The sequence below is a fragment of the Neofelis nebulosa genome, chromosome 7, assembly GCF_028018385.1.
Source record: "Neofelis nebulosa isolate mNeoNeb1 chromosome 7, mNeoNeb1.pri, whole genome shotgun sequence".
In the NCBI taxonomy this organism is placed as follows: Eukaryota; Metazoa; Chordata; class Mammalia; order Carnivora; family Felidae; genus Neofelis; species Neofelis nebulosa.
In genome coordinates, this window is record NC_080788.1 from 116,670,397 (window position 1) to 116,698,058 (window position 27,662).

At 48.6% G+C, this 27,662-nt stretch overlaps 1 protein-coding gene and 2 long non-coding RNA genes across 5 annotated transcripts in view; 1 reads left to right on the forward strand and 2 right to left on the reverse strand.

The window, feature by feature from the left end:
* Positions 1-27,662, forward strand: part of SMOC1 (SPARC related modular calcium binding 1) — a 159,351-nt gene that overhangs the window by 109,325 nt on the left and 22,364 nt on the right. For 2 of the 3 annotated variants that reach the window (XM_058739482.1, XM_058739481.1), the window contains exons 6-7: positions 13,619-13,708; positions 15,686-15,766. In XM_058739482.1, the coding sequence (XP_058595465.1) occupies positions 13,619-13,708; positions 15,686-15,766 (171 nt within the window). The remainder of the gene's footprint in view (positions 1-13,618; positions 13,709-15,685; positions 15,767-27,662) is intronic. The other variant, XM_058739483.1, reaches the window with a different exon arrangement.
* LOC131517426 (uncharacterized) lies at positions 2,836-6,727 on the reverse strand. Its single transcript, XR_009264588.1, has 2 exons — positions 6,598-6,727; positions 2,836-3,226 (listed from the first exon to the last, which is right to left on the reverse strand). It is a non-coding gene; the product is annotated as an uncharacterized LOC131517426 (long non-coding RNA).
* LOC131517425 (uncharacterized) lies at positions 14,180-20,096 on the reverse strand. Its single transcript, XR_009264587.1, has 2 exons — positions 19,864-20,096; positions 14,180-14,751 (listed from the first exon to the last, which is right to left on the reverse strand). It is a non-coding gene; the product is annotated as an uncharacterized LOC131517425 (long non-coding RNA).

Here is a 27,662-nt window from a genome sequence, read left to right on the forward strand (position 1 = left end):
CAGAACAACATCAAATAGAAAAATGTAAAACACCATGACAAGTCAAGAGAGACGCCATGGAAGAGAGGATAAAACTTTATAGTTTAGTGCCCTTAATGGCACGGTGTTCCCGCCTTTTGAACAAAGGGCCTTGCATATTCATTTTGCACTGGGCCCTACAAATTATGTGGCTAACCTCAATTAAGGCATTTGTCTGAGTGCTATTTAGTGGAGCCGCCGACATGAGGAACAGGTCCCTGGGATATGCGGACCATAATTTCCAGCGTGGAGGACACTAAGCTCCACCACCGGTTACCTTCAGGACCACACACACACACACACACACACACACACACGCATGCACACACACACACACACACAGCTTGTAGCAGCATGCAGAACAAGTATCAATTTCACTGTGTGCGCAGGCACTCTAGAACCTCCATTTCGGGCTCTTGGGTAAAATCCAGACGGGGGATGATTGCATCCAAATCTGGGCCTCGGGAATTTCATGTTTGTGAATGCCCACGTGGAGAGCCGGGCCTACAGAGGATCAGTGTGAGGTTCCCCGGGCTTGTCCTGCACGTGCTGTCACGAGGAGACTGAGGCGAGACCCTGGCCCCCCGCCCCGAATCCTTATTCCATGGGGGTGGGAAGAAGAGGCAATGTCACCCTGCCCGATTGCGGGAAACGAGAATCTGGAGAGCCTGCTGCCCCCCAGTGCAGGTGCTCCGAGAAGTCACGGAAGCGGAGCATAGTGATACCACTAGAAAACGTGGACTAATGGGCCTTCCCGCAAGCAGGAATGAGTAAGTGGGTAAAAAGAAGGGAGCAAATGCCTTTCTAGGTCTCTCCCAGGACAGGGAGAGGTAGCTGTGTGTGTTGGTGGTTCCCTTTTGGGTGGGAAAGTGGGAGAAGGGCGTGAATCATTCTTCCTGCAAAGACCTGAACTCCTCAATCCTGTGAATGGCACGTGCCCGTCTATAGTTTGCTGGAGTTGGAAAGGGGAGCTGCCTTCAATTTTGCTTGTTGCAACTAAAGACTTCAGGAACATTGCCTCTATCCTGGGGCATGAGGTCGTGGTAGTAGAAAAAACGCTTGGCAATCATGCAAAACATACCACCCAGATTTTCCCCACCAGAGAGAACTGAGGGCGTGAGGCTGCATGAAGCCCCCACACTGAGAAAGGCAGACGATGGGATTTTAGTTCTTAAACCGCACAGAGAAGTACTTTCCAGGTTGATGTGGCTTTGCACCCAATGGACAACAAAAGAAACAGACCGGTGGTCATTGCGGCCTCCTGGTGATCCAGCTGGAAGAGGGCAGGGCACCCTGATTCCTCCAGGGATGGTGCAAGGAATAGGGGTAGAGTCTGACACCTCCTCTCAGAGACAAGTTGCTCAGTTTCCAGCATTTCGTTCCCCTACTCCAGATGGGTTCCTGCCTCCCAGATGGCTCTGCAGAGGCTTCCTCTGTGGTGCAGAAGCCCAGTGGGGGATGCTAGGACTTGCTCGTCCCTGGAGACTTGACTTTTGCCCATAGCCTCTCCTTCCTTCTACTTTGGAGGACCTACATAGGTGCTAACCCTCTCCTCTTTGTCTGTAGTAGGCCGTGCAGAGAAAAGCAGGCTCAGGCCACCTGTAGGAAGGGCCACCTGAAGCCACACCTGTCCAGGAAGCTGGGGTTTGAAGGGGGACAGGGTGCGAGAGGGCATTTGTAATATCCTGTGTCGGCCTCTGAGGTCCCTCTCTCGGCTGCCACTTAAGAATGGAATGTGCTCCGAAGGGCAGCAGGTGGGAAGACACAAAGGCCCCTTGTCTGAGCTGGTGCCCACACGTGGGGTCTCCTAGACGGCATCTCCCGGGAGCTGGAGCTCACAGCCCTGAGGCCTGCTGCAGAGATGCGAGGCCTGGGCCCTTGTGCAGAGTGAGGGGTACAAGCCAGGCCCCGGATCTGGGTGTGAGAGTGGTGGGGGGTGGCAGGGGGGAGCGGGGGTTGAGGGGAGAGGCGCAGGCCCAGCCTTTCCTCTCCCGCCCTCTTGCCTTTTGGAGCCCGCTCTGCCGACAGGGCTCGGAGGGATCGGTTCCCTCTGCCTGGAAGGAATGAAAAGGTGTATTGTGCAAAGAAGGAAGGTCTGGTTGCCAGCCAGGAATTAGTCCTGCGGAGGAGAGGAGGAGAAGGCTGAGCAGAGGAGGCTGGGGGAGGAGGCTCAGAGAGATAACAGGAGGTAGGGAGGAGGGAGAGAGGCCGGGCGGTAGCGGGTCACAGGCGGCTGGCCCAGACAGGAGGCCTGGGTTGCGGCTCCTGGGTCCACAGGTGTGAGGCCCGAGGGGAGAAGTGGGGGAAGGAGGGAGGGAGGCGCTGTTATCTTACCCAGATGCACGTGCTCTGGGAGGGGAGGAGGGTCAGAACTTCAGACTATTTACTTAATCCCTTGGAATGTCCTTTCCTCGCTCTGTTCTTTGGGCCCCTTGTGTTTCACGGACCCCTTTATGGGCACATGTGTGGTAATTAACACGTGCAGTGTAGGTCCCGGGCCATGTGTTTGAGTTTCAAATATCCATTGATCTGGGGCACTCCCATCTTGGCTCCCCTCCCCTTCTTCTCCTTTGGTCCTTGCCCTTGAAGAGTGATGCGGGGGGGGGGGGGGGGGGGAAGCTGGGGGGGCACACGTGCCTCCACATGTGTGTTATTGGTGCTTCAGAGGACTATCAGAAGAGAGCAAGAAGGCCGCCCTTGAGCTCTGACGATCTGCTGCTAAAACAGTTGGAGGCCGCAGAAGCTGAGGTAGAGATAAATTTTTGGTTTCAACCGAAGCAGGTCGAAGGACAGCTGGGCAGAGGCTGGGAGGCAAAATGCGTTTAGAGATCATGAATTTACCCAGAGCAGATTTTCCCGGCCAACCAAGGCTTGCAGATTTTCCCAAGGTGCCTCTTTCTGGGGTCTTGATGCTAATGAAAGTGGACGATTTGGGGAGCTTCCAGGATTGCTGAATACGGAGTCAGGGACTGGTCCTGGGCTTGATTGCTTGTGAGGTGCAGGAGGGGAGTTCTCAGCCTCTAGGGGGTGAGGGCCGGAGAGCATTTGTAAAATTCTTTCTGCCAGATCTCTGGGAGCTTTCTTCTGTGCACCCAGGACCACGGAGATCCCGGGCTGGTGCTTCTGTACACAGCGAGTGAAAGTTGAGGGCCGTGAGGAGTTTTCTGCAGTTTGAGTATTTCCTACTTGTAAGAGGTCTAGGATTTAGCTGTTTAAGGAAAGTGAGAGAAAAATGAAAACATTAGCAGGCTCTGCCTGCATTTTCTGCGCAGACTTCTGTACTTGTCAAGCCAGTGTTGGAGAGGGGCAGTACTCCCAAAACCCAACCCACCTTTAATTTGTGGAGACTTATTATCCCCCCTGAGCTGCTCCATACTGTGTGCTCTCAGTAAACAGTGAGTCACAGTTATTTGTCGTGGGTCCCTCTCTGCATCTCAGTGTTCAGAATCTTTCACGGAGCCTGGTCTACAGGTTGGTGCCGGCTCAGAGGACCTATCGCTGCGGTGGTGGATGAAGCAGAGCTCTCATTCAGGGCTGAGGGATGTGCTTAGGGCAGGGTCTGGCAGTCCCCAGACAAAGGGGACTGTGTGGCCTCCAGCCTCGGCCCTCCTGTGGTCGGCACACCTAAAGGAGGTTCACCTCGCCGCCCTGAGCCTAGCTGAGGTGTGCGAGGCTGGCTGTCTCAGAACATTCCACAAGCGGAGCATCGTTCCTGCTCAGATGACTTTAACCTCTTCCCAGCTACCTCTCTTTTCTCTTCCCCCAGCACTGAAGGAGAGGCTGGGTCAGTAGTCGAGCTGTCGGCATTGCCATCAGATGGCAAAAGTCTGACTGCCCACCGTCTGGGGCTGGATTTGATTGGAGACGGGCAGCTGCTGACCTCTAGGGGTCGGGCCTCTGCTCACATCAGATTTCCCCAGGGACAAGCATTCTCTCTCATACGGTGCCTGCTGAAACAGAACTGTGCCTCAGCAGCTCCAGGCCCGCGAGAGGCGGTTTTTTGCTCTCTCCATGTGTGTTGCCGCTGTTTGCTGGTGTCCCGAGCCGCCCTGACCAAGCCCGGCACTTCCATGTACCGGCTTTGTGGGGTTCGGTTGCAGAGGGGTGTGCCTGGGTGTGTTTGAGTGCTCATGCGTGTGCTGTATCTCTTTCCTGCCCCACCCCCCGGTTGGCTCATGGCACTCAATCCTGGCCCTCCATCTCAGTCCCTATTCTGGGGTCTCTGAAAGAAAGCTATGTGTGGAGGCTACTAAACAAAGAGTTTGAATCCCTGCCATATCCCCACTTCCGAGGACCGGAGAGGAAATGGGGTTTAGGCATCTGGAAAAGCCTCCTAGTCATAGATCCTTATGAGTCCCTGGTGTTACTAGTAACCTTCGGTGTATCTACTTGGCTTCTTATTCTTTTATTCAACAGATATTTATTGAGAGCTTCCTAAGTGTCAGGCTCGTTGCAGTCACTGAGGACCCAGTGACAAGTAACATGATGAGAGTCCTGGCCTTACCCTGTGGAACCATTCTAATGGTTCTTAGCCTCTTCTTACAGAGGTTATCTTCAGATGGAGGTAAAGCCTCCCAGGGAGCACAGATGTCTAAATGCTGAGAAGCTGTCACCTGGGCAGGGAGGCAAAGCAGGTGACCCCTTCAAGCAGCCCTGGTTGGTAGTTCCCATGGCCAGAGCCTCTCAGGAAAGGCCCTCAGAGGAGGCTGCCTGGGCATGGGCCCACTCACAAGTTCTTGATCCCTCTGTCTGGTGCCTTTGTGGGACCCCCCGGAGTGCAGGTGAAGGCTCAGAAATTGTCAGGCCATCGAGACTACACTGTCCCTTGACTGAGTGAGTTCAGTTCCAGGCGTGGCCCAGTAACCTGGACAGAGGCAGGGATTTCAGCCAGTGGGTGCAAAGGCCTCAGGACCACGTCTGAACCACTTATCGCCAGCTCTGAGCGCCATGGAGCTCCGAGGGGAGGGGCGGCTCTCAGGTCCTCCTCTCCCAATTTTGTGACTGCTGAAAGAAAACTGAGATTCAAAAGCAGCTTGTTGTAAAGTTTCTACGGAAAGGCAACGGAGCTAGAAGAGGTAAAACCATCTTGAAACGAAAAATTATGTGGGAGGGACCATTCTATCTGATTTTTTTTAAACAAAGAGATCTTCAGTGCTTTACTCCCCCATGTCCCGTTATGAATTTCCAACTCATACTTCCCTGTGTTCTTCTGAACAAATGCTCTGACCTCTCCCCTTTTAGATATGTTTGTTTCATTTCCTATTTTAAAAATGACTTTTTTTTTTGAACGCTTTTAGGTTCACGGCAGAATTAAGAGGAAAGTACACAGATTTCCCATATAGCCCCTGTCCCGATAAAGGCACAGCCTCCCCCGTTATCAACATCTGCACCAGAGTGGCACATTTGTTACAATTAGTGAATCTTCACTGACACATCATTATCACCCAAAGTCCATAGTTTGCATTAGGGGTCACTCTTGGTGTTTTACTTTCTATGGGAATGGACAAATGTATAATGACATATATCCACCGTTATAGTATCAGAGTTGCTTCACTCTTCTAAAAATCCTCTGTGCTCTGCCTGTATATGCCTTTTCACCCCCACTCCCCACCCCTGGCAACCCCTGATCTTTTTACTGTCTCCATAATTTTGCCTTTTCCAGAATGTCACAAAGTTGACGTCCTGGTACTCTGATTAAGACTTATACTGCTGTAGTAATCAGGACAGTGTGGCCTTGGCCAAGGGATAGACACAGAGATGAATGGAACAGAGCAAAGACCCCAGGCCTGCACTTCTATGGCCAACTGACATGACTAAGGTGTACAAGTAGTTCCAAGGTAGAAGGCACCACAGTGACTGGACATCCATAGGCAAAAACAGAAAACCCCAAACCTCACAACTTATACAAAAATTAACTCAAAATGGACCTCGGACCGAAATGTAAAATGTAAAAACTCTTAAAACTTTTAGAAGAAATCACAGCTAGGTGAACCTAGAGCTTTTGTGTCTTAGAACAACTAACACATGATCTAAGAAATTGACAAATTGGACCTAATTGGGATTAAGAACTTGCTCTGAAAGATCTTGTTAAGAGAACAAAAAAAAAAGTACAAACTGGGAGGAAATACTTACAAACCACATATATGACATAGGACTTCTATTTAGGACATGTAAAGAACTCTCAGAAAGTCAACAAAATACACGAATAGACATTTCACCAGAGCATCTATGCAGGGGGCAAATAAACATACGAAAAAGATGCTCAACATCATTAACCAAAAAGAAATGCAAAGTAAGATCATGATACGGTATCACGGTGCACCTGTTAGAAGAGCTAAAATAAAAAATAGTGACAGTACCAAAGGCTGTGGTGAGACTGGGTCCTTCGTGCATTATTGGTAAGAACGCAAAATGATACAGCCACTCTGGAAAATACTTTGGAAGTTTCTTTACAAAGTAAAGAACTAAACATCCATTTACCATATAATCTGGCAATTGCACTCGTGAGCATTTATTCCAGAGAAAATAGAGCTTGCGCGTACACAAAAACCTGTGCGGGGGTGATCATGGCAGCTTTACCTGTAGTAATCAAAGAGGGAAACAACGCAGGCATCCTTCAGTGGGTGAAACACAATGGTGCCTGTACGACTCAGCCATAGGAGGAAATACGACTCAGCCATAGGAGGAAATAAACCGTCGGTATGCACAACTATGGCTTGGATGGATCTCAAGGGCATTATGCGAAGTGAGAGAAGCTGATTTCCAAAGGTCATATACTGCATGATTCCTTTTGGAGAACATTCTAGAAAGGACAAAATTATAGAGACAGAGAAAGGATTAGTGGTTGCCAGGAGTGAGAGATGGGGCGCACGAAGGGAAGTGTAATTATAAAGGGAGATCTTGGTGGTGATGAACTCGTCCTGTATTTTATTGATGGTGGTTACACGAATCTGCACATGGATAAAATTGCATAGAATTACACCACCCCCACCCCCCCCACACACACACATATACACAAATGAGTACGTGTAAAACTGTGGAGTGTGAATAAGCTCTGTGGATTTCACCAGTATCAATGCCCTGACTCTGATATTGTACAATAATGAGGTTACCTATATAATTTCAGGTTACCTATATATTTATGTTAACTATAAATATGATACCCCTGGGGAAACTGGGTGAAGTGTACTGTATTATTTCTGCAGTTTCCTGGGAACCCATCATCATTTCAAAATAAAGAGTTCAAAAAATCAGCACAGTTCTCTTTGTGCACCCAGCTCTGAACTGACTTTGCCACTGGTGGCTCCTTCCCCCTCTCCCCGCTCCACTCCCTCTTCCTTTTTCTCCTCTTCTTCTTCCATGTCTGGTCTATTTTTTCCACCAGCATCATGTTTTTACTCTTATTCATGGGAATGTGGAGCTTGAGGACTTAGGGAATTGTTTGCAAAAAGACCACTTTAAGCTTGTTTTTACTTCTTTTGGGAGGGAGTGTGCAGGTGGGTAGATGGAATGCAAAACATTGATCTCTTGCTCTGGAAAGGACCTGAAGGGCCCAGATAACCTCTGTTCTCAAAGGTCAGGATTAGGAAAGCTCACAGTACATTTCTGAGCCTTGTGGTCATGGGACCTGCATCTTAGGAAATGTTGAGGTTGACTAAAATTCCATCCTCCTCCTGGTATGATTTGGGCCAGTGCCTTACAGGACTTTCGCAAACAGGCACTGTTGTCTCCCTGTGATGCCCAGATTACATCATTTCAACTTCTACACAAGGTCTCTGAGTCACACACTGAAGGGGTTGGTGGCTCTGGTGTAAATGTGGTCCCTTCAAAAGCGCGAACCTTCCAGTACTTCCACCAGGCTGAAGTTTATCTCTGTGTCTTTGGAAAAGATGACCAATGGCAGCCTAAAAAGAATTCAAGAGGGAGCGTGACCCGTGATGGACATGGTTTGGGCAGAGCCCAAGAATCCAAGGGGGACTTGGGATCACTGAGAGACCTTCCGAATCTCAGGAGGGGGGTGGTGATTTCTTTTTTCTTCATTCTCCAAGGCTCCTCAGTCTCAGAGACCCCAAGAGATGCCATTAATACAGATTCCTCCTCTGGCCCCTTTGACACATTTGCTTTTGAAGGACCTGGAAGAGAAAGCTCTTTGTATGTGGTCAGAATAAACTCATTGTACACCCAAACAATTAACTCCTCAATGGACTTGCCAGCGCCTTGAAAGGCACGGCCCTGCTTCCCTGGACCTCTTGGGCTCTATTCAATCCCTTAAGCACACCAATGTTTTTGAGTTTTTGTTTTGTTTTGTTTGTTATTCTGAAAAGTCTTTCGCTGAGAATAGTCAGAGCGGATCAACATTGTCCTCAGCCCGCATTTATCTCCACTTGCCAGCGAGTGTCAATCAGGAATCAAAAAGCCAAACAGAGGAGGCTTTGAACGGTGTCATCGGGGGTCGAAGTGACTTCCAGCTGTCTGTGCGTGGGCCAGGCCTTCTCGCAGGGCAAGGAATCGTGCTGTCACACAAACCCACTGTCTGGACAGCCTTGCAGAGCCCGTGTGGGGCTGTAACTCTCTGGGGCCGCACCTCGAGGCCGAGGCATGGCTGGGGGTTGAAGAAATTGCCAGGGCCCTGGGGCTGGGCCATTTCCACTGCTGCTCACTCCCTTGGGGCTTGAGCACATCACTTTTTTATCCCCAAGACTCGATCTCTTTTTATCTGCCTGGTGGCTTCCTCCTCTGTGCTGGCCAGTGGTGAGAACAGATGAGGAAAGCCACCTGCCAAAAACTCGAGTGTTGCAAAATGTGGTACCATTATTGCTGATCTTGACGTTATCCTTGAGATGTTCTGTCAGGTTTGCCTCATTCATTCATTCATTCATTCGTGTAAGCTTGCCATGTTTTTTTAATTCTATTTTTTTACTTTTTTCGTGTCTCCAAACTTACTTTTTTTTTTTCTTTTTTTGGCCTGGAAGAAAAGTGATAATCTTTGAATTGGCTTTTTTTTTTTTTTTTTTTCCAGTGTTCTCTCCTCTTCTCCTTGTTCTGGAAGAGTATTGTGGTATTAAAGAGAACTAAAGTCTTACTATTTGAGGTCCAAAAGAACCACCGACAATGAGCATCAGGCATCACATCGTCCTGTGCATATATGTAAACTGAGATTTCAGATACGTTTTTCTTTAAAGTACATGGGAGGGTCTCCACCCAGATTAAGAATCACTGAAATAACAGCACTACCTCCCCTTTTGTTTTAACAGCTTTATTGAAGCATAATTACATGCCATAAAATTTACCCATCATAAACGTCCAGTTCACTGGATTTAGCACAGAGCGTTGTGCAGCCGTTACTGGTGAACATTTCCATCGTTCCAAAAAGAAACCTTGTACCCATTTATAGTTATAACCCACTGCCTCCTCCAGTCCTAGGCAACTACACAGCTGCTGTCTATCTCTATGGGCTTATCTTTACTAGGCATTTCATAGAAGTGGAATCATATAATAAGTAGTATTTGCACATGGCTGTGGTTTCTTTCATTTAGTATAATGCTTTTGAGGTTTATATTGTCACACGTATTAGTAATTCATTCTTTCTCATTGCTGAGTAATATTCCATCATCTGGATATATCACCATTTGTTTATGTGTTCGCCAGTCGACAAACATTTGGATTGTTTCCAGTTTGAGGCTATACACATAATGCTGCTATGGATATTGGCATACATGCCTCTGAGTGGACATGTTTTTCTTTCTCTTGGTTGGCTTCTCAAGAGTGGAATGTCTAGTGAATGATAAGTTTATGTTTAACATTTTAAAGAAATTGCAAAAACGGGGGCACCTGGGTGGCTTAGTCTGTTAAGCGTCTGACTTTGGCTCAGGTCATGATCTCATGGTTCGTGAGTTCGAGCCCTGCATCGGGCTCTGTGCTAATGGCTCAGAGCCTGGAGCCTGCTTCAGATTCTGTGTGTAATGTTTTTTAAACATTTTTAAAAAATTAAAAAAAAAAAAAAGAAATTGCCAAACCGTTTTCCAACATGGCTACTCCACAGCAATGAGTGAAGGTTTCAGTTTCTCCGCATCCTTGCCAACATTTGGTATTTTCTATTTTTTAAAATTTTAGCTATTCTAGCAGGTTCATAGTAGCACCTCATTGTGGTCTTAATCTGCATTTTCCTGACAACTAGTGATGTTGAGCATCTTTTCATGTATCCATTAGCTGTCCATGCATCTTCTTTGGTGAAATGTTATTAAAATATTTTGTCCACTTTAAAATTAGGCTGTTCATCTTCTAACTGAGTTGTAAGGTTTACTTTATTTTTTTTTAATTAAAAACTTTGATAGGATTTTAACTTTGTAAATCCGATTTTAAAAGTAAGTGGCTGGATAAAATGGTTTATTCTTGTGGTATTTATACCTTTAAAGTCCTTGCTCATACTTAGTGTCCGAAGGCCTTTAAAGTCCTTACTGCTGCACAGTATCCTGAGACTGGGAAGGCAGGCATACTTCGTTTTTAGAAGAGGATATCCCTGCCCAGAGAAGAAAAGTGCAGGGTTCAGTTTTCAGTTTATGGGATGTAAAGCCAGAATCTGGAGTGTGACCCCACTAGAGACTGGGGAATTGAGTGGAAGCTTTTCCCTCTCCCCAGGGCCCAGTGTGGGACCTGGTATTGTCCCAAGGCTTGCCAGGAAGCAGCACTGATGTGGACCTTGGACCCAGGCCTTGGACCTATGTTTGGTAGAAGGGTGCGCTTGTTTGCTGGGTTGGAAGCCAGGTGCCCAGGTGCCCGGAGATGATGGTCAGAGGGTCCTGTTGGCTTTGGCTTGGCTTCTCAGCCTTTGGGCAGCTGAGTTTCACAGGTGGCTCTCCTGGCGGCAGGGCACTTTGTCTTTTCTCACTTCATAAAGATTTCCATCTAGGGCCTCCATTGTGGCAGCGCAGCTGTATCTCTTCACCCTTGGTGACCCTACGCTGCAGGAAGATCCACTCCCTGCACGTGGCTTCATGCGATGTGGGCTCTGGGCCTGCATCTGGGTAATCGCGGAGGTCCTTGGCCTGCAGAAGTGCAGAACTTCCCCCGGGAGACTGGAAACACTTCTTCCTCTCCTTGAGCAACAGACCTCTGCTGATTGCTACACCAGATGGGCAGTCCCAGACTCTCATCTGGATGATGGGCGAAATAAGCAGAATGTTTTCTCTTATCCTGCTCCAGAGAGAGTTACAGCTCTTGGAATACGGGAGGATTTTAGTTGAATATGAAAATGCTGCATGAACCGCTTTTCACTTGGGTTCTCACCGTTGTCCTCCTGGGAATGTTTGATTTCTCACTTTCCCTTTGTTGCCCTTAAGACTTCTAAAGTGAAGCCACCCGGTGTGGAGAGGCTGAGCACACCACACTAGGCTATTTAGACTGTGAACTCTGCATCCGGCAGGAGCAACCAAATGTGCATTGCAGCTGCCAAAAGACTTCATTCAGTGGCTCATTGAATTCAATGGAAAGAGGTGTTAATAGAGTCAGGGGAAGTGATGCTATTAAACAAAATGACATTGTGTGGTGCTGCGCTGTGTTTATTCTCCCTCAATGACTTCCAGATCAAACTTCCACAGTTTTGCATCAAAAGATGCCTGTTCAGGACTCCAGTGTGAGGCAAATAAGATGTCCAGCTAGTTAACTCCTCTCCCTCTGCTATATCTCATTCCCTGGAATGATTGTCACATAGTTGGGGATCGCCTTGGCCCCTGTTGGAATGGGGTCTTGGTGTCAGCACAGGGGAATAATAGCAGGGTCAGGTGTCACACAACTGTCGGATTGCTGGCCTCAGCCTCCAGCCATGATTAGGGTCTCTATAGCTCTCCAGTCTTAAGATCCCAAGGGTGGGGTGTTGGTGCAAGAAAGGGATCAGAACTCTGTGTTCTTCCTCCCTCCTTGATAAGATGCAGGGAAGTCGGCCAAAGGTCTCGGGAGCTCCAAATGGTGGAGGGTTGTTATTATGGGTGATCTGACTGGCGTCAGATCAGAGACTATCTGAGAACTTGCATTCTCCATAGTTAATGAAATAGGTGAAGGGGATTAAGAGGTACCACCTTCTGGTTATAAAACAAATAAGATACGGGGATGTAACGTGCATAGGGAATATAGTCAATAATAGTGTAACAACTTGGTGTGGTGACAGATGGTCACTAGCCTTACTGTAGGCTGTATGCTTGAAACGAATACAATACTGCATGTGAATTATTCTTCTGCTAAAATAAACAAACAAAACCGAAAGCTTAAAAATAAGAGCCATTGGCAAAACAAGCAAGCAAATAGAAATAAATGACTGATTGAATAAAATGACAACAAAATAGTCGATGCTTGGAGAATAGAGTGTTCGGTTGTAAAAGATTTCTGGGGGATGGTGTAATCGTCACACTGCCTGAGACCCTGGGGTTCTTCTTCCCCCACCCCCGCCCAAGGAGAACACAGAGAAATCTCTCATCTATGCATTCTCAATGGGGGCAGAGATACCAAGCAGGTGAAAATGGATTGGGGGCGGCAGGAGGAAAAAGAACTCTTTGCTCTTTTTACATAGAAAGCACAGCTATACATACACCACATCAACAGAAACACAGTGCACCTATGTTATTGATAGTTCATTAGGTAGATGATTAAAAAAAAAAAAAAAGAGAGAAGGTCTAGGTGGGCGATAATGAAAAGAAGTTGAGAGACACTGCCCGACACTAAGGTTGGGGTTCTTGATGAAAAAAACTCAAGAGTCCTGAAAGGTGGGTAAAGTCTACACTCGCTCCTGACCCGCAGAGGGTCTTGCCCCGCAGGGAGCTGCCAATGTTGCTGGAATGATGTAGATTAGGGTTTTGTTACTGGGCACCTCCTGCTCCCATCGTCTCTGGTACAAATTTCAGAACAAATCCAGGGTGCAGTTTCCCACATCCCCTTCCATTTTGTTTGCCCCCACCTCAATGGGAATTGGAGGGCATGATGTTTCACAGTTAAAAAAATGTTCTAAGGGTTCCTGATTCTTTTCACTTTGGCATCCTGGAGACAGGATGGGCCCTCCTGCCCTTCTCTTCCCTTTTAGGTGAGGCTAGAGAAATAGCTAGGTGTTCAAGAGGGAATAGCACCACGGTCTGGTGTTTTCCTGAAGATCTTCAACGAGGGCCACTAAGTACTATGCTGGTACCTTTCATAAGAGAGCAGGACGGAACTGGGGACACCAGAATTTTATGCCACCAAGTATGCTAACCTTATCCTAACCTGCCTGGGCAAAACCCAGGGCTGCTGGGGAAGATGCCTGCCCCCCACCTCAGTTTTCCTGCGGGGAGGACCAGAGCTGACAGAGTCATCATGCTGGTACGTGCAGGTTAGTGAGGGAGGGCCCTCCAAAGCCATGACAGTTGAGCTCCCTTTTGTCCCTCCCCTGGAATGGTGAACACACAGCTGGGTTTGTCTTACTCTTGGCGTGTCTCTGTGGTTCTTTTTTCCTTCCTGTTCTTGCTTTCTATCTTTCCTTTCTCTTTGGTCTCTTCACTGGGACTTGGCCGGGCCATGTGCAAACCCCAACCATTCAACAGTGCTGGAGAGTAGATAGTATTTACCTCAATAATGGTAGTCTCTTTTCGATTCTTTTTAACCCTCAATTCAGATGACGGGTCTAAGCCGACACCCACGATGGAGACTCAGCCAGTATTCGATGGAGATGGTAAGCTCTTTTATTACTTACGACTCTAATTCTCCCACCCGTGTTTAGATTTGAGGAACATCCTTTCTTTGGATGTTTGTGTAAGCTTTATTATTAGTTTTTTCTTTTTTAATTTCAATTTTTCCCAGTTTAGTCTGGGTTGTTTTAACCTTTTAAAAAATGCAAATCCTCCCAGGAACTGGTACACTCTCTACTTCTGGAAAGGTCCTCTGTTCTAGCCAGGCTTCCTGCCTGGCTGCTGATGTCCAACAATAACACAGCCTGGATGGACCCTTTGAGCTGCCAAGACCAAGGAGCCATGGCTGAGAAAGACAGGCCAGCACTGTCCCTTCAGTAGATGAACCGACACTTACAAGTTCCTTCTCTGTGCCCAGCGTTGTGCTAGGCCTGTGGGGGACAATGAAGGATTAGATGAGATGAAGCCTTTGCTCTCAAGACAATGGCAACTATCAGAGAACTTTATGTGTTAAATTACATGGTCTCAGTTTTTATTATAATGGACATTTAAGGGAGAAAGAGATCACCATGGTCTGGGAAAAGACTGTGTCAAGAGATGGAACGTGGACTGGATCTTGAAAGGCGATGGGAAGAATCAGGGCATTGTAGTTGGGGTAGTGAGGAGGGGAGCATATGGTGGGGATGGGGTATTGTAGGAAAGTAGGGGGAAAGGGATTGGTTAGTGGACCTGGTTTAGCTAAGTTGGACCGTGAGAGCTGAGTCAAGACATTTGTAAGAGGAGAATTCTAGGGCAAGAGAAATAGTGTGGCTGGTAGCAAGATAGAGGCTGGATGTCCCTGGAGGTATGAGGAATGACAGGTGGGGCATGGAGTGCAGAAGGCTGGCCTCTCTTTGAGCTTGGGTTGTTCCTGGCCTGCATTCCTCAGGATGCTTTGCTGTGTACTCCAAGTTCCCATGAAGAAGAGCAGGAAGCTTGGCAGAGTGCAATTTCTAGAAAGTCTGACAATGAGGTTTGACTCTGAGTGCAACATGCAGCGACCTCTGAGCAGCTTTCGACTGAGTGTATCCAGGCCTAAATCACGAGACTGGACAGGGAGACAGGAGTAAAAAGAAATTATGCCATTGGTTGGTACTGTGGCTAGGGATGTCTCTAGCACAGGCTTAGCTCTAGATAGGATTGAATGTGAGCTGTCCTTTACAACTGGTCATTTAGTGGAACATACGTGTGTTCATGCCTAGAAATTCAGATGTTTCTGTGATCCACAAATCTCCTGGATTATTGGCAGGTCTGGGATCCTGGGGGATCAGGTGGGAGGTGGAGACGGTGTCACCTTGGGAGATCGCCCCAACAATCCCACTGAAGACTTCATGACTCTAAAGTTGATCAGGGTTCTCCTGATTCCCATACCACTTGTCCACTGAGCGACCCAAGCCCTGAAGGCCCTAGAGGTTCCCCCAAGCTCTCTGGATGGAGGGATTCAGCCTCTGTTCAGTGAGAATCCATTAGGAAAGGTATTGATGCACACGTTGGACTCATCACTTTCCTTCCCATGTGGAACAGAGTCTCAGCAAGCTGAAATCTGTTGTGGCTCAGCCGTTTCCTCCAAAATGGTCTCTGTGGTTTGTTTGGCATTCGTTTGTTGATTTATCCCCTTTAAATCTTCTTCCAGGGAAGCAGCTGAGAGAGACTTGGCTGGGCCCATGCTCTTCACCTCCTGGGATAATATTTTTATTCCTGGATGGAGCGGCTCAGCGCCTCTAGACCTAGACCACTCTGCCTCTGAGTATGGGAGGCCCTCATTGGCTCCTATGAGCTGGCGGGTAGAGGAGCTTCCTTACTGAGAAGGGAGAGGGCATTGGGACAAAGTGGATGTGGAATGAGGGAGAAAGCTCCAAGCCTTGATGCCCCAGGCTTCAGAAAAAGCTCCTGAAGTCTGGGGGCTGCACTACAAGTTATCTACTCCCTTTGCCCAGACTTTATTTTCTCCCTTCTTCTTCTTCTTTTTTTTTTTTTTTCAGAAATTACGGCCCCCACTCTATGGATTAAGCACTTGGTAATCAAGGACTCCAAACTGAACAACACCAATGTAAGAAATTCAGGTAAATGATCTGCCTGGGATTGTATACATGCCGATTCGCCTGTGGTTGCCCTGTGGTTACTCCACAACTACCTGTTGTGTGGGCTTGGGCAAGTCCTTTAACCTGTCTTATCTTCAATTTCTACAGCTATAAAATGAGATTAGATGAGTTAATCCCCTCCAACTTTAATTTTCTTCAGTTAGTATGTCAGGGATCATCTTTCATGAGTATTTGATCCTTTTAGCAAAAAAATCTTTTGACTACATGTTTTAATACTTTCAAGTGGCTCTTTATATGCCAGGCAGAGAATTTTTAAAAATGGCCTGGCATGGAAAAGTTGGACTTCAAGCCATAAGAGACTTGCTTCTGTGCGTTTTTTAAGGCTCAAAATGGCTGCTTACAGTCATGTATTTTCTGATATGATCTTTTGAGGGTCTTATGAGTGGTCAAGTTTTGGTGCTGGCTGAACCCCTTGTGGAAAGGTGATAATTTTTGAAGGGTGATTAGATTTGTAGGACTCACTTGTAGAGTTCATTGATCATCAATGAAGACAAAAGCAATAAAGTTCATCTACCATCAGTAAAGACCAGAAGTCCACCAACAGGAAAATGTATTAACAAACCCAATCTGTATCTCTATCATGGGGAAATCATCCTTCTTTTAGCCTAAGACCTCATTGTGAGAAATGCCCCTCTGCATAATTTATGCCTGGTTAGTGAATTTCATTTCAGCCATATCATTTTTTCCTTATGGATATCAAGGTCTATAAACAAAAGACACATCCCTTTGAACTGATGGGCAGAGTTTTACAAGACCATCAATTAATGAGTGGGCTCTCATTGGCCCCCTTTAGGTTTATCTGTATGCCAGCTTTGTCCTAAAGGTGGGAGTGGGGAAACTTGAGTGCATGAAGTGAGTTAGCCCATGAGGTAGATCCGTACAGCATTGGTTGATTTTCTCTGTGACTTGAGCTGCATGTGTTTGGTTCCCTTTTTTTTTTTTAATTTTTTTTTAATGTTTTATTTATTTTTGAGGGAGACAGAGACAGAATGCTAATGGGTTAGGGGCAGAGAGAGACGGAGATACAGAATCTGAAGCAGGCTCCAGGCCCTGAGCTGTAAGCACAGGTCATGACCTGAGTCGAAGTCGGACGCTCAACCTACTGAGCCACCCAGGCGCCCCTCTGGTTCCCTTTTTTTATCAAAGATGGAGGTATGGGATGGTGGGGTGGGAAGAAGACCTTGTGAATCCTGTGGGCCAGAGTCTTTGACACAATCGTGCCATGGTTAAAGCATAGACGTTGGAATCGGCAAAACCTGCATTCGCTTCCTGGCTCCGACACTTAGTGAGTGACCCAGTCAAGGCACATAATCCCCCCCTGAGCCTCAGTTCTCATCTGGGATTATGATCTTTCCCTCAGGGGACTGTGGTTAAAGGTTAGCTGAGTTACTGTCTGTGTGGAACTTAACCAGTGCCTGGCTAAGTGATAGTAAGTGCAGGATAAACGGTAAGTACCTATCTTTGTTATTCTCATCATCATGGTAGGTAGGGAACAATGGAAATATTAATGATACTGCTCTTACCGCGAGAATCTCAATCAGGAAAGAATTTGTGACTGTCATTGTAAGCAAAAGCTTCTTTGCAGAACCTTTTCCCGCCTCCCCTCTTGCTGTCAGGCAAATATAAGTCAAAGAGAGGTGGTTTTGGTGCCTGTGGTACCTCACTGGAAGTGACAGAAAGCAGTTTGCTGGCCTTTGGCATATAGGGATGAAATAGAAGCATTTGGATGGGAATGTGTGCCTGGGGGTGTCTTTTTTTGTGGTTTTTGGCCCCTCTCATAGACCAGGCAGAAAGAAGGGCCATGCCTCCTGAGATGTTTCCCAGCGTGCCCAGGGAAGCCTGACTCAGGCCAGGTCTGTAGGTTTGTCCGATACCAAAGCCCGTGCTGTTGCCATTACAAGGTTTACCACCTTCTACGTACAAATGAGCCCCTAACCTTGCCCACAAAAGTCAGACCTCTCATTTGTGAGAGCGTGCACTAGAACAGAATGTTAACGCTTGGCAAAGGTTCGTGTTGGGGGGGGTGGGGGTTGGGCAGGGCTACGTAAGCTGCCCAGAGCTCCTGGGCTGAGTCAGGCTTCCCTGGGCACGCTGGGAAACATCTCAGGAGGCATGGCCCTTCCTTCTGCCTGGTCTATGAGAGGGGCCAAAAACCACAAAAAAGACACCCCCAGGCACACATTCCCATCCAAATGCTTCTATTTCATCCCTATATGCCAAAGGCCAGCAAACTGCTTCCTGTAAAGGGTCAGCCAGATAGTAAACATTTTAGGTTTTGCAGGCCAGACAGTCCGTCACCTATTCAACTCTACTGTCACAGCACAAAAACGGCCATAGACAATATGTAAATAAATGGGATAGCATAGACCTGGCTTCCAGTGCTAGCTTCCCGTGAGAGCTAAGTGACCTTGAGAAAGTTCGTACATGAAACAAAGTTATTAGCGCCTTGCAGGGTTTTTCTGAGGATTCAACAATATATGAAATGCCTAACACATAGTAGGTGTGTCATAAATGATTTAAAAAATAATGGCTTCTCTGCTAGCCACCCGTCATGCTATTCCATTTGGTTTGATGAGAAGTCAGATCTACCTTAATGATAACTCATGTCTGGGGTGCTGGCTCTGCTATGGACTGGAGCCTCTGGGTCAAGCCCCCGAGGCAGGTTTCCTGTCAGAGTTTGCCAGAAGATTCTGGGTTAGGTGAGCTTCAGCCCCCACCTCTGGGGAGGGTGAAGTGGGCCTCAGAAGCCAGTCTAGGTGAGAGCTCTTCCCACTCGCTCTCGGAGGCAAGAAGGCCATCCCAGTTCCCTCTATACCCCAAACATCCGTCTTTCACACTCAGACCCTGTGACGCCAGGTTTGTTTTCTGGCCTGGGGACTGTTGATGTTGGAAAGGTTCCACAGGGCAGCTGAAGCTTTGCAATAACATGACGCATACGCCTGCAGACTTATCCTGTCTCCTTCTCTCCTCCTGGAGGTGTCGATCCTTGTTTTTAAGGCTTTGTCTTGTGTTCACCATGGTCAGTGTCGCCTGTTGAGTACTTGGCAGCCTTGGCGTTGACGGGTTTGCCTCTTCAGACTTCTCTCTTGGATCCTTGTCTCCGCTGCACCAGGAGCTCTCCCACTTTCAGGAGGACGACGTACCTGGCCAGCCGACGCCCTAGAACCTGAGAGCAGGTGTCTTCCCACCTATGAGTGTTGGCCAGAGACTCTGTTCTGCTTTTGTAAGAAAATATGAACTCTTGCGGAGTTTTTGGTATCAGAGGCTAGCTACTAAGGCATTTCTTGATATAACTAGAACTTAAAAGTCTTTTTAGTCATCTGCATTTTTATAGGAGAGAGCGGAGAGATTAACGAAATGACGAAAACTAGGCTGTCTCATTCTCCGTCCCATACGCCATATCCCACGGCTTCTAATTTTACTGGGTGCAGACACTGTCGTACAGCTGTGATTTACAAAAGTCTCTCTCCCTCTTGATTTCCACCATCCCCCACCCCCCACCCCCACCCCCACCCCCCAGTATGACAAAATTCTGTGCTTTCTGGCCTGGGAAAATACTCTCAGGACGTATGGTCGTGTGAGCCTTAACTCTTCTCTTGGAGCAGCATAGCAATGCCCTCAAGGCACACAGGCCCTTTCCCTCTGCCCCTACGTGGCTAGCTCGCTCTCGGGGCCACTGGTGGAGTCATTTGACTTCCCTTCTTCCTTATCTGTCTGTTTCGTTCCTTTATTGCCACCTTTCCTAGTTAACTTCTTTCACGATCTCATCTGGGATTTCAGGAAGGCCCTAGAACCTGGCACTGTGGGTGAAATCCAGAAGGACTCGCTTTTCCTCCCTTGCCTCTTTGTCCTGCACAGCTTCCTTCCGGGTGTCCCCGAAGGCAGCGGCTTGTGGAAACTGTCTCCGGGAGACAGAGCTGTCAGCAGGGACACAGGGTGGAAATGCGTTTCTTGTAAGTTTTGTCATGAAAACAACCCCGTCTCCTCCTTCGTGGGAGCGTTTGCCTAACTCACCATCCATGTCGCAGGTAAGGGGTTTGCAGCCCCCTGACCCTTACCTGTCAGTGTCAGTGTCAGAACGTTGCTCCTCTGGGCCTGCTGTGGTTCCCTTGGCTGCATTTGGGATTGCTCCTTCCTCGCCAGGAAGCTCCTGCCGGGACAGCTGCTGTGACTGGGATGTGGGGTCACTGAGGCAATTGCACCTCCCGGCCGGATCCCCCACCCCCCCAAACCAGCACTCTTGGCCTGCCCAGAAACCGCGGGGTGATGTAATGACCTGAGGCCTGGAAAAATAAACAGCTCTCAGGGAAACCAGCGGTAGCCGTTGTGAGCAAATACCCCACAGCCACCTGGAACCTTGCACATGACGTGATTGGAAGGAAGAATGAGTAATCCGCTAACGTTAGCGGCCGAGGACGGGTCTGGGCTTGTGAGCATTTAAAGTATCTATATAAAAACAAACCCTTGATGTTTATTTCTATAACTGGCCTCCTGGATGTCTGCCCATCTATCTTCTGCAGGTGTCTTGGCCACTCACGGCCAGTAGAAGGGAGCTGGGGACAGGGAAGGGTGGTCATCCCTATGGCTCTCTCCATAGCAACAAAGGCCTTTCTCAAGCTTTCCCTTTGCAGAGAGGAGCCATAAACACGTTTGCAAGCCCTAGAGAGCCCAGCCCCACAGTATATTATTGCCCTGTTTTCAAATTAGCTTTCCCTGTCTTGTTCCCTCACCCCCTGCATCTGCTTCAGACAGAGCGGTGCTGGGCGGAAGTATGACCAGCATCTATCTGGGACTTGCTCGAACAGCAAAGGTTTTTTCTGCAGGTGAGTCTGTATGCTTTTTGGTGTTGATAGCAAAACCATGCGCCCCAGCGTTTTCCTTTTGGCCTCTGCTGCTGAAAACCTGAACCCAGAGGTCCTGCTGAGGTATTGTAATTGGCTCCTTCCAGTTTACTAGAAGTCAAATACCATCTCTTCCCTGTCTGAGGATCCTCATTCTGTGTTTATTTGTAAAATGGCTTTGGAAGAAGTCAGGGTACATATCTTATAAGCACACTCATGCATTAGTGTTTTGGAAGATGAAGGGTGAAGTTATGATACTTTATTTGACAAAAGCTATCTCTCCCATCACCACTCCCCAACCCCCCCCCCCCCCACCGGCGTGGGCTCCCTCCTTCCTGTCTTGCCTGAAGTTTGATTTGCTAGCTCTTGCCCTTAAAGGACAGAGCTTGTCAGATCAAGGTCAATGATGTTACTGAGCAAAACTAGAAAGAAGACAGCTTGCCCCTTCTCAGTACATGTCATTGCAAAACCACTGGGAAGCATTTCACATTCTTTTTGGTGGAAGGGTCATATGAGCTCCCGGAATGGCATGAGGCAGTAGAGATGGGGCCTTTTCTAAAATTTGAAGGGATATGAGTCAGTGATGCTTTGGGGGAAAAGTTAAAAAAAAAAAAAAGTGCCTATATGCTATATTGGGACAATCCATCCTCGAAGAAATATCTTCCGTAGAATTTATATCTTGTTTTCCTCCACTCCTCAGTTTCTTCTGCGTGGGAAGGCAGAGGTCACTGCTTCCGACAATGGTGAGCCATGCCTGGCCATTTTGGGTTCCACAGAGAGAAATTATTTAGACAGGCTGGCTGGTTTATAATTTTCCCTTACACGTCCTCACCCACAACATTTCATCCCAGCAACACGCCCTATTTACAGAGCCTACTGCAAACACCCGCGTGAGTAGGTGCCCTCAGCCAGTGTCAGGCATGTGGGACGGGCACGGTTGCTTTTGTTCTGGAGATGGGGCCTCTGAACCACAGCAGGTCAGGCAATGCAGTGTGGCCCTGAGGGGGCTGAGTGGTGCAAAGGAAAACCTGAAAGCCCCAACAGTGCCCCTCACTTAACCCCTTCCTGGTGCTTGGGTTCACTGGGTGCCTCTCACTTAACCCCTTCCTGGTGCTTGGGTTCCCTGGGACATGGGAGACTGAATGTTGATCAAGCAGCTGAGCTGTGGGGACCTGCACCCGATGTTGCCTAATTATAAAATTGTGGGCCAAGAGAGCGTATCTTTTTATTATTACTTTTTAATGTTTATTTATTTTTGAGAGAGAGAGACAGAATGTGAATGGGGAAGGGACAGAGAAAGAATCCAAAGCAGGCTCCAGGCTCTGAGCTGTCCCCACAGAGCCCAGTGTGGGGCTCGAACTCATGAACCGTGAGATCATGACCTGAGACAAAGTCAGCCACTTCACTGACTGAGCCACCCAGGCGCCCCACCCCCCGCTTCATTTTAAATGACAGAAAGGAGCTCAGGCTGGTTGAGGGCCTTGTTCAGGGTCACAGGCCCATCAACAACTGCTGTGTGCCAAGGCCTCTGCCTGGTGCTAAGGGGAAGAAATACAAGGGGTGTCTAAGGAAGGAGCTGACTGTCGAGCGATGGGGTCCCAGAGGGAGGGGGGCAGTGGTGCCCTCCACTCCAGTGGAGGGAAATGTTCCGTCACTGATACTGTTTTGAGTTGCTGGGATGGCGATCATAAAAGGCAGACTGATTCTTAGTTCTATTATTATATTTTTTAGTTTGCCTACAGCCAGCGTGCCCCTTTATTGCCTGCATTGGGGAAGACTGTGCCCACTACCCACCCTTGATCCATCCCTGAAGGCTAACTGCAGAGACTAGTTATTCACGAGGATGGGTCAGGAAGCCCAGGTTCCCTCCACATTGGCTGAGGGCACTGCTCCCTTACACCAGCTAAGACCTTAGGCCATTTATCAACTGACTCTGGGACCAGGTGAGATGCTTGACATACACTATTTCATCACAGCCTCACAGTGACCCTGTGAGATCGCTATCGTTACCCTATTTTCCCAGGTAAGGAAGCTGGGACTTAGAGAGCTGAAGGAAACTGCCCAAGGTCACAGAGATAACACGTGGTAGAGGCTGGTCCATCTGACCCCAGAGCCCATGCCCTTGGCCACCATGCTGCACTGCATCTGTTACAGCCGTTGTTGACTCCCATGAAATGGCAACAGAGCCTTCTATGTGCCAGGCCCTGGTGACGTGTGCAGGATGGGAGTTCTAGGCCCTTGCTCTCACTTTCAGCCTTGCCAAGAAGCCCGGGTGTCCCCACACTGGTCCTCTGACTGCCCTGTGTTCCCTCTGGCATTTGGGAACGGCTGTCCCGCTGAGGATTAATGCCACCGTCACTTCTAATGGGCCAGAGCTGAAGAGCATCTCTTGGCCAGTGAGTCCCTCAGAAGGGGTGCCCTCCTCCAGAGAAGGGGTCCAAAGTCCCTCTGCAGGTTAAGATTGGGTGATGATATCATTTTTACTTTCTTTGGCCGCCCACTCCATGGGGAAAATGGCCTTTAGATTAAAGAGATGGGGGCACCCATTCCAGTGGAAGAGGTGACTGTTTTAAATTTGTGCCTATTTGGTTTCTGTTCTCCCCACTCCCACCTCTACTTGATACACACCTGAACACGGTTTTAGGGGTTTGACTCAATTCTGTTTGTCAGTGAGTCTGCTGCTTCTCGCCTGGGCCTCTCCTCTGGGCTTGTCCTTTTCTAGGCCTCTGGTCTGTCCTCTGTTCTGACTGGAGCCCTGGGCGATAGTTCTGCGCGTCCCCCTCCCCTCCAGAGGGTGCTTAGGTCCCTGGATGACTCAGACTCGGGAACTGGCGATGGCCACATGGCAGGTCAGTGTGGGGTGTGATGCAAGGGTCCACGGTGGAAGGGTGGAGCCAGCCCAGCACACGATGCTTGGAAGACTGGTCCCCCGGGGGCTGCTCGGCCCTTCCTGTGAAAAAGTGCTAAGTCTACAAGTAAGAAAAATAACTTCTTAACTTCTTCACATAGTTGGCTTGAAACCATAGGTGCTAAAACGCTGTGTGGCCGAGTCAACAAAAAAGGGCCTGTTCCATGACGTTCCATAAATCTCTCCTGAAGAGTATGGGCTCCAGCGGCATCTCCTCCCCCGGAGACCACATCTCTGGCCCTTCAACACCAGGAAGGTCAGTGCCTTCGGACCTGGGCCCACCTGCCCCTCCTCTCGTGTCTGCGGTCCCCTCCTCGGCGGCGCACGCGACTCCCACCCTCACACGCTGACTCAGAGAAGCCCGAGGCAGGAGCCACGCGATTTCTTCCGCCTCTGGAATTTCATGTTGTGATTGAGGAAAGGTTGTTTTTCACAGCACGGTTTGTTATTTTGGGTTATCGTTCAGCATTTCATTCATTTTTGATAAGAGGCTAGGTGGGCGTGCGGTGTTTGAAGGGGTTTCAGGATAATTGCAGGCGACACCACGCTAGTGTTTTCCTTAATGTTCTTGGCCTGGTGGGACGGTTCCTTTCGCAGCGAAGCATAAATAAGTTCCTCTCACTTTCCAGGCGGGTAACCTCTTGCTGATTTGTTCCCCCCCAAGAAAATCCAATGCTCGATAGTCTGAGGGTTGAGTGTAGCATTTTCCAGGATGAGTCAAGGGGACAGGCATTCTCTTCACAGCCTCTGTGGTCTCATCCCCACCGTTTGGCATTTACTCAACAATGGGTGGCCCCGTCTCTGAAATGTCAGGCTGGAGCAGAATTCCGCGGCTGGAGAGTGCATTGCAGGGATTCCAGCAGTACGGGGGCTCCTGGACGAAATCCTCTTTATGTGTCCTTTAAATGGAGACTCCATGGCTCTGCTATGAAGGAGGAGCTGGGGGCCGGGGGTGGGGATGAGGAAGGGGGGAGAAAGGCTGCCATTAGTCCTCGCTCTCGGGAACGTACAGAGCTGGCAAGTCACAGCCCCAAGGGTAAGGGCTACGGGAGGCATCCTCAGTCCTAGACTCAGCACAGGGAGACTGCGCTCAAGCTTGGGGCCCTCAGGGAAAGTTCCAGGAATGGAGGAATGCCTGGGGTAAGGATAGGTTAAGATCTCAGGACTGGTTCTTCCTTCTTACTATGTCTTCCAGAACTTTTCTGACCTCTCCATAGCGTGACATGGTGCCAGCACACAGCCAGTACGACGTTGGGAGAAATTGTGTCTACGGGGGCCCCTGACCTCCTCTGCATCCTCTCTGTGAGCCCTCATCTCGTGGGTCACTCAGGATCCCACGTTAGGTCCGAGACTCCAGGAGCCCCGTCCTCTCCCAGGACACTGCCCTCCACTCCATCAGCTTTCCATTTCCTTTTCTCTCAGATCAGCAGCCCTCTGTCAGGATGGCCTGAGCAGCTGCCCTTAATTAGCAACTGCACCTCCCCTGGGAGGAGAGCTTCTGGTTCTTTCTCCACAAATACTGCATCGTTCATCAAGGCACCTTCCCAGTTCACATTTCTATGGCCCATGGCCCTTCTCGGGGTGGTTTTCTGTAAGATTGGGTTTTTTTTCTTACTCTCATTTTTCATATGGACCTCATGATGGTTCATTTTGTAGGTGAACGTGACTAGGCCGCAGTGCCCAGTTTCTACACTAGTAGACTAGTTCCTACACTCGTGTGGATGTTACTGCAAAGTTATTTTTTAGATGAGATGAACATTTGCAATCAGTTGACTTTAAGTAAAGCAGATGACCCTCCATAACATGGGTGGGCCTCATCCAATCAGTTGAAGGTCTTAAAAGCAAAAACTGAGATTTCCTGAACAAAGGATTTTGCCTCCAGACTGTAGCATAGACATCCTGCCTGAGTTTCCAGCCTCCTGGCCTGACCTATTGATTTTGGACTCAAGATTGTACCATTACTCCTACTTGAATTTCTAGCGTGCCCTGCGGATTTCACACTTGCCAGGTCCCCATGATCGTGTGAGCCAATGCTTTAAAATAAATATCTCTCTGCCTCTTCCGCTTTCTCTCTCTATATCTACATCTATCTATATCTATATATGGATGAATATACACACATATATAGATAGGTGGCTCTAAATGTAGACAGATCTAGATATCCGGATACAGATACAGATGTAGATGTAGGTCTGTTCTTGGTTCCGTGACTCTGAATGCTACTGACCTGCCCTGATCACTGCCTTCTTCCCACTGCCTCCGTCACCCCTGCTCTTTCTCCAAAGAGTCCACGATGTGACTGGCTCACGGATCCCTGCTGACTCAGGTTACCCAGTGTCTTAGCTTTGCTGTCTGTCTCTTTCTTTAGCAGCTCCTCTTCTGGAAGGCAGCAACCGGAGAGAAAGCCCAGCCCAAGGACCTGAAACTTGAATCTTCTAATGTTTATGTTTGTTGGCCATTTTTGTTTAAAAAGGAAAAAAGTAAAGAAGAAAAAAAGAAAAAAAAAAATGATAAGGGAGAAAAAGTTCCCAGGACAAAAGGATAAACTCTGGGCTAAAATCAGGACTGGGGATTAGCCGAGGATTTAGGTTGTCCGCGCTCTCCTTTGCTCCTCATTACCACGAGTAATTGAGAAGCACAGGGGCAGGGGCCAGCCGAAGCAGACAGAGCGGTTCTCCATGCTTATCCTGTCTTGGCTGGACACAAAGAACCCATGCCCTGGGCCTGCAGACAGAGTTTAGGTTTGTCTGGTTCAGCCTAGTCTTTCCCTCTCCTCTACCCCTCCCTGCCTCTCCCTCCCTGCTTCAGGCCTGCTTTGCTGTGGTGCGAGTATACATGGTGACAGAGAGGGCTGTGTGTTTTCTGGTGACAAGGGCCTGACCGTGTCCTCATTTCTTCCACGGGATACCGTTCTGTTGTATTTCTTCTCTCAGGCAGTCAGAGGTTTGTGAGACTCAGAGCACCCATTGCCGGGTGGGGAGTGACCTGGCTCTCATCTCTCCTCCGTACCCTCCTGGGGTAGGATTGTAGGGGTGGGGCACGTGACTGTGTGACAATGTGTCATGTATCCGTGTGTCCCCTGGACAGCCCTGACTGCTCCTCTGTGCTGCTGATTATGCCTTGCAAGTGTTTGCCGATGGACCTGGTCCTTCTCATCACCATCAGGCCAGAACTTGTGATGTTGTCATCCTTCCCTGAACTTCGTTAAGCAGAGACGGAATGTTCTAGAGCAGGGGACGTTTCCTTCTGGGGAGCTCCCTCTCTGAACCGAGGGTCAAGAAGAGATCCTTGAAGTAGACCCTTTGCCTTACATTACTGCAAGGTGACTTCTTGGTACCTGGGAAGACTGAGAGTGGTGAATTTTAAGGTTCATTTGGGAGGTAACCCAAAAGGGCAGAGGGTGCCAGTGGCCCTAAGGATGGGGCTGGTTTCTGGGTCCTCAGACACAGAATGAGTTTATGTCCCTTGGTACCTACTGATTCATATTTTCATGACTTCTGGAAAAGCACTGACTGGAAGAATAATCAATTGATCGATCTAATAGTGATCGATCGGCTGAAGGGTGTGACGTACTTCTACACTGGGTGTTCCAGCAATAGATGCTGGAATGTTTCTGTGCATTGGCTGGGTGGTTCTTTGACTGGCTCTGTCTGAACGCACTCCTGGACTCATCCAGCTGGAGGGTCCATGGGGCGGGAGCGGCCTCGATGATCAAGGTCACACATCTGGCAGCTGGTGCTGGCTGGGGACTGCATCAGTCCTGTTTTCTTTCATATGCTTTTCATCCTCCAGTGGGCTGGACTGGCTTCCTTACATGGTAGCCTCAGGGCAGCTTCCAGGAAGGTGAAAGTTGAAACTGCAAGGCCCCTTAAGGCCTAGGCCTGGAAGTCACACACTGTCACCCCTGCCCTTTCCATTCGTCAAAGCAAATCAGAGTCAGCGTGGAGGGGTCTGCAAGAGGGCACAGATACAGAGAGGTGCGATTCACTGGAACCATTTTCTAACCATCTGCCGCACCAAGGAAAATAAAAATATGGGTTAGAATAAAAATTAGATGAGCATGTGGCAGTGAGAGATGGTATTGAAGAAGGGTGGACAGCATAGCCCC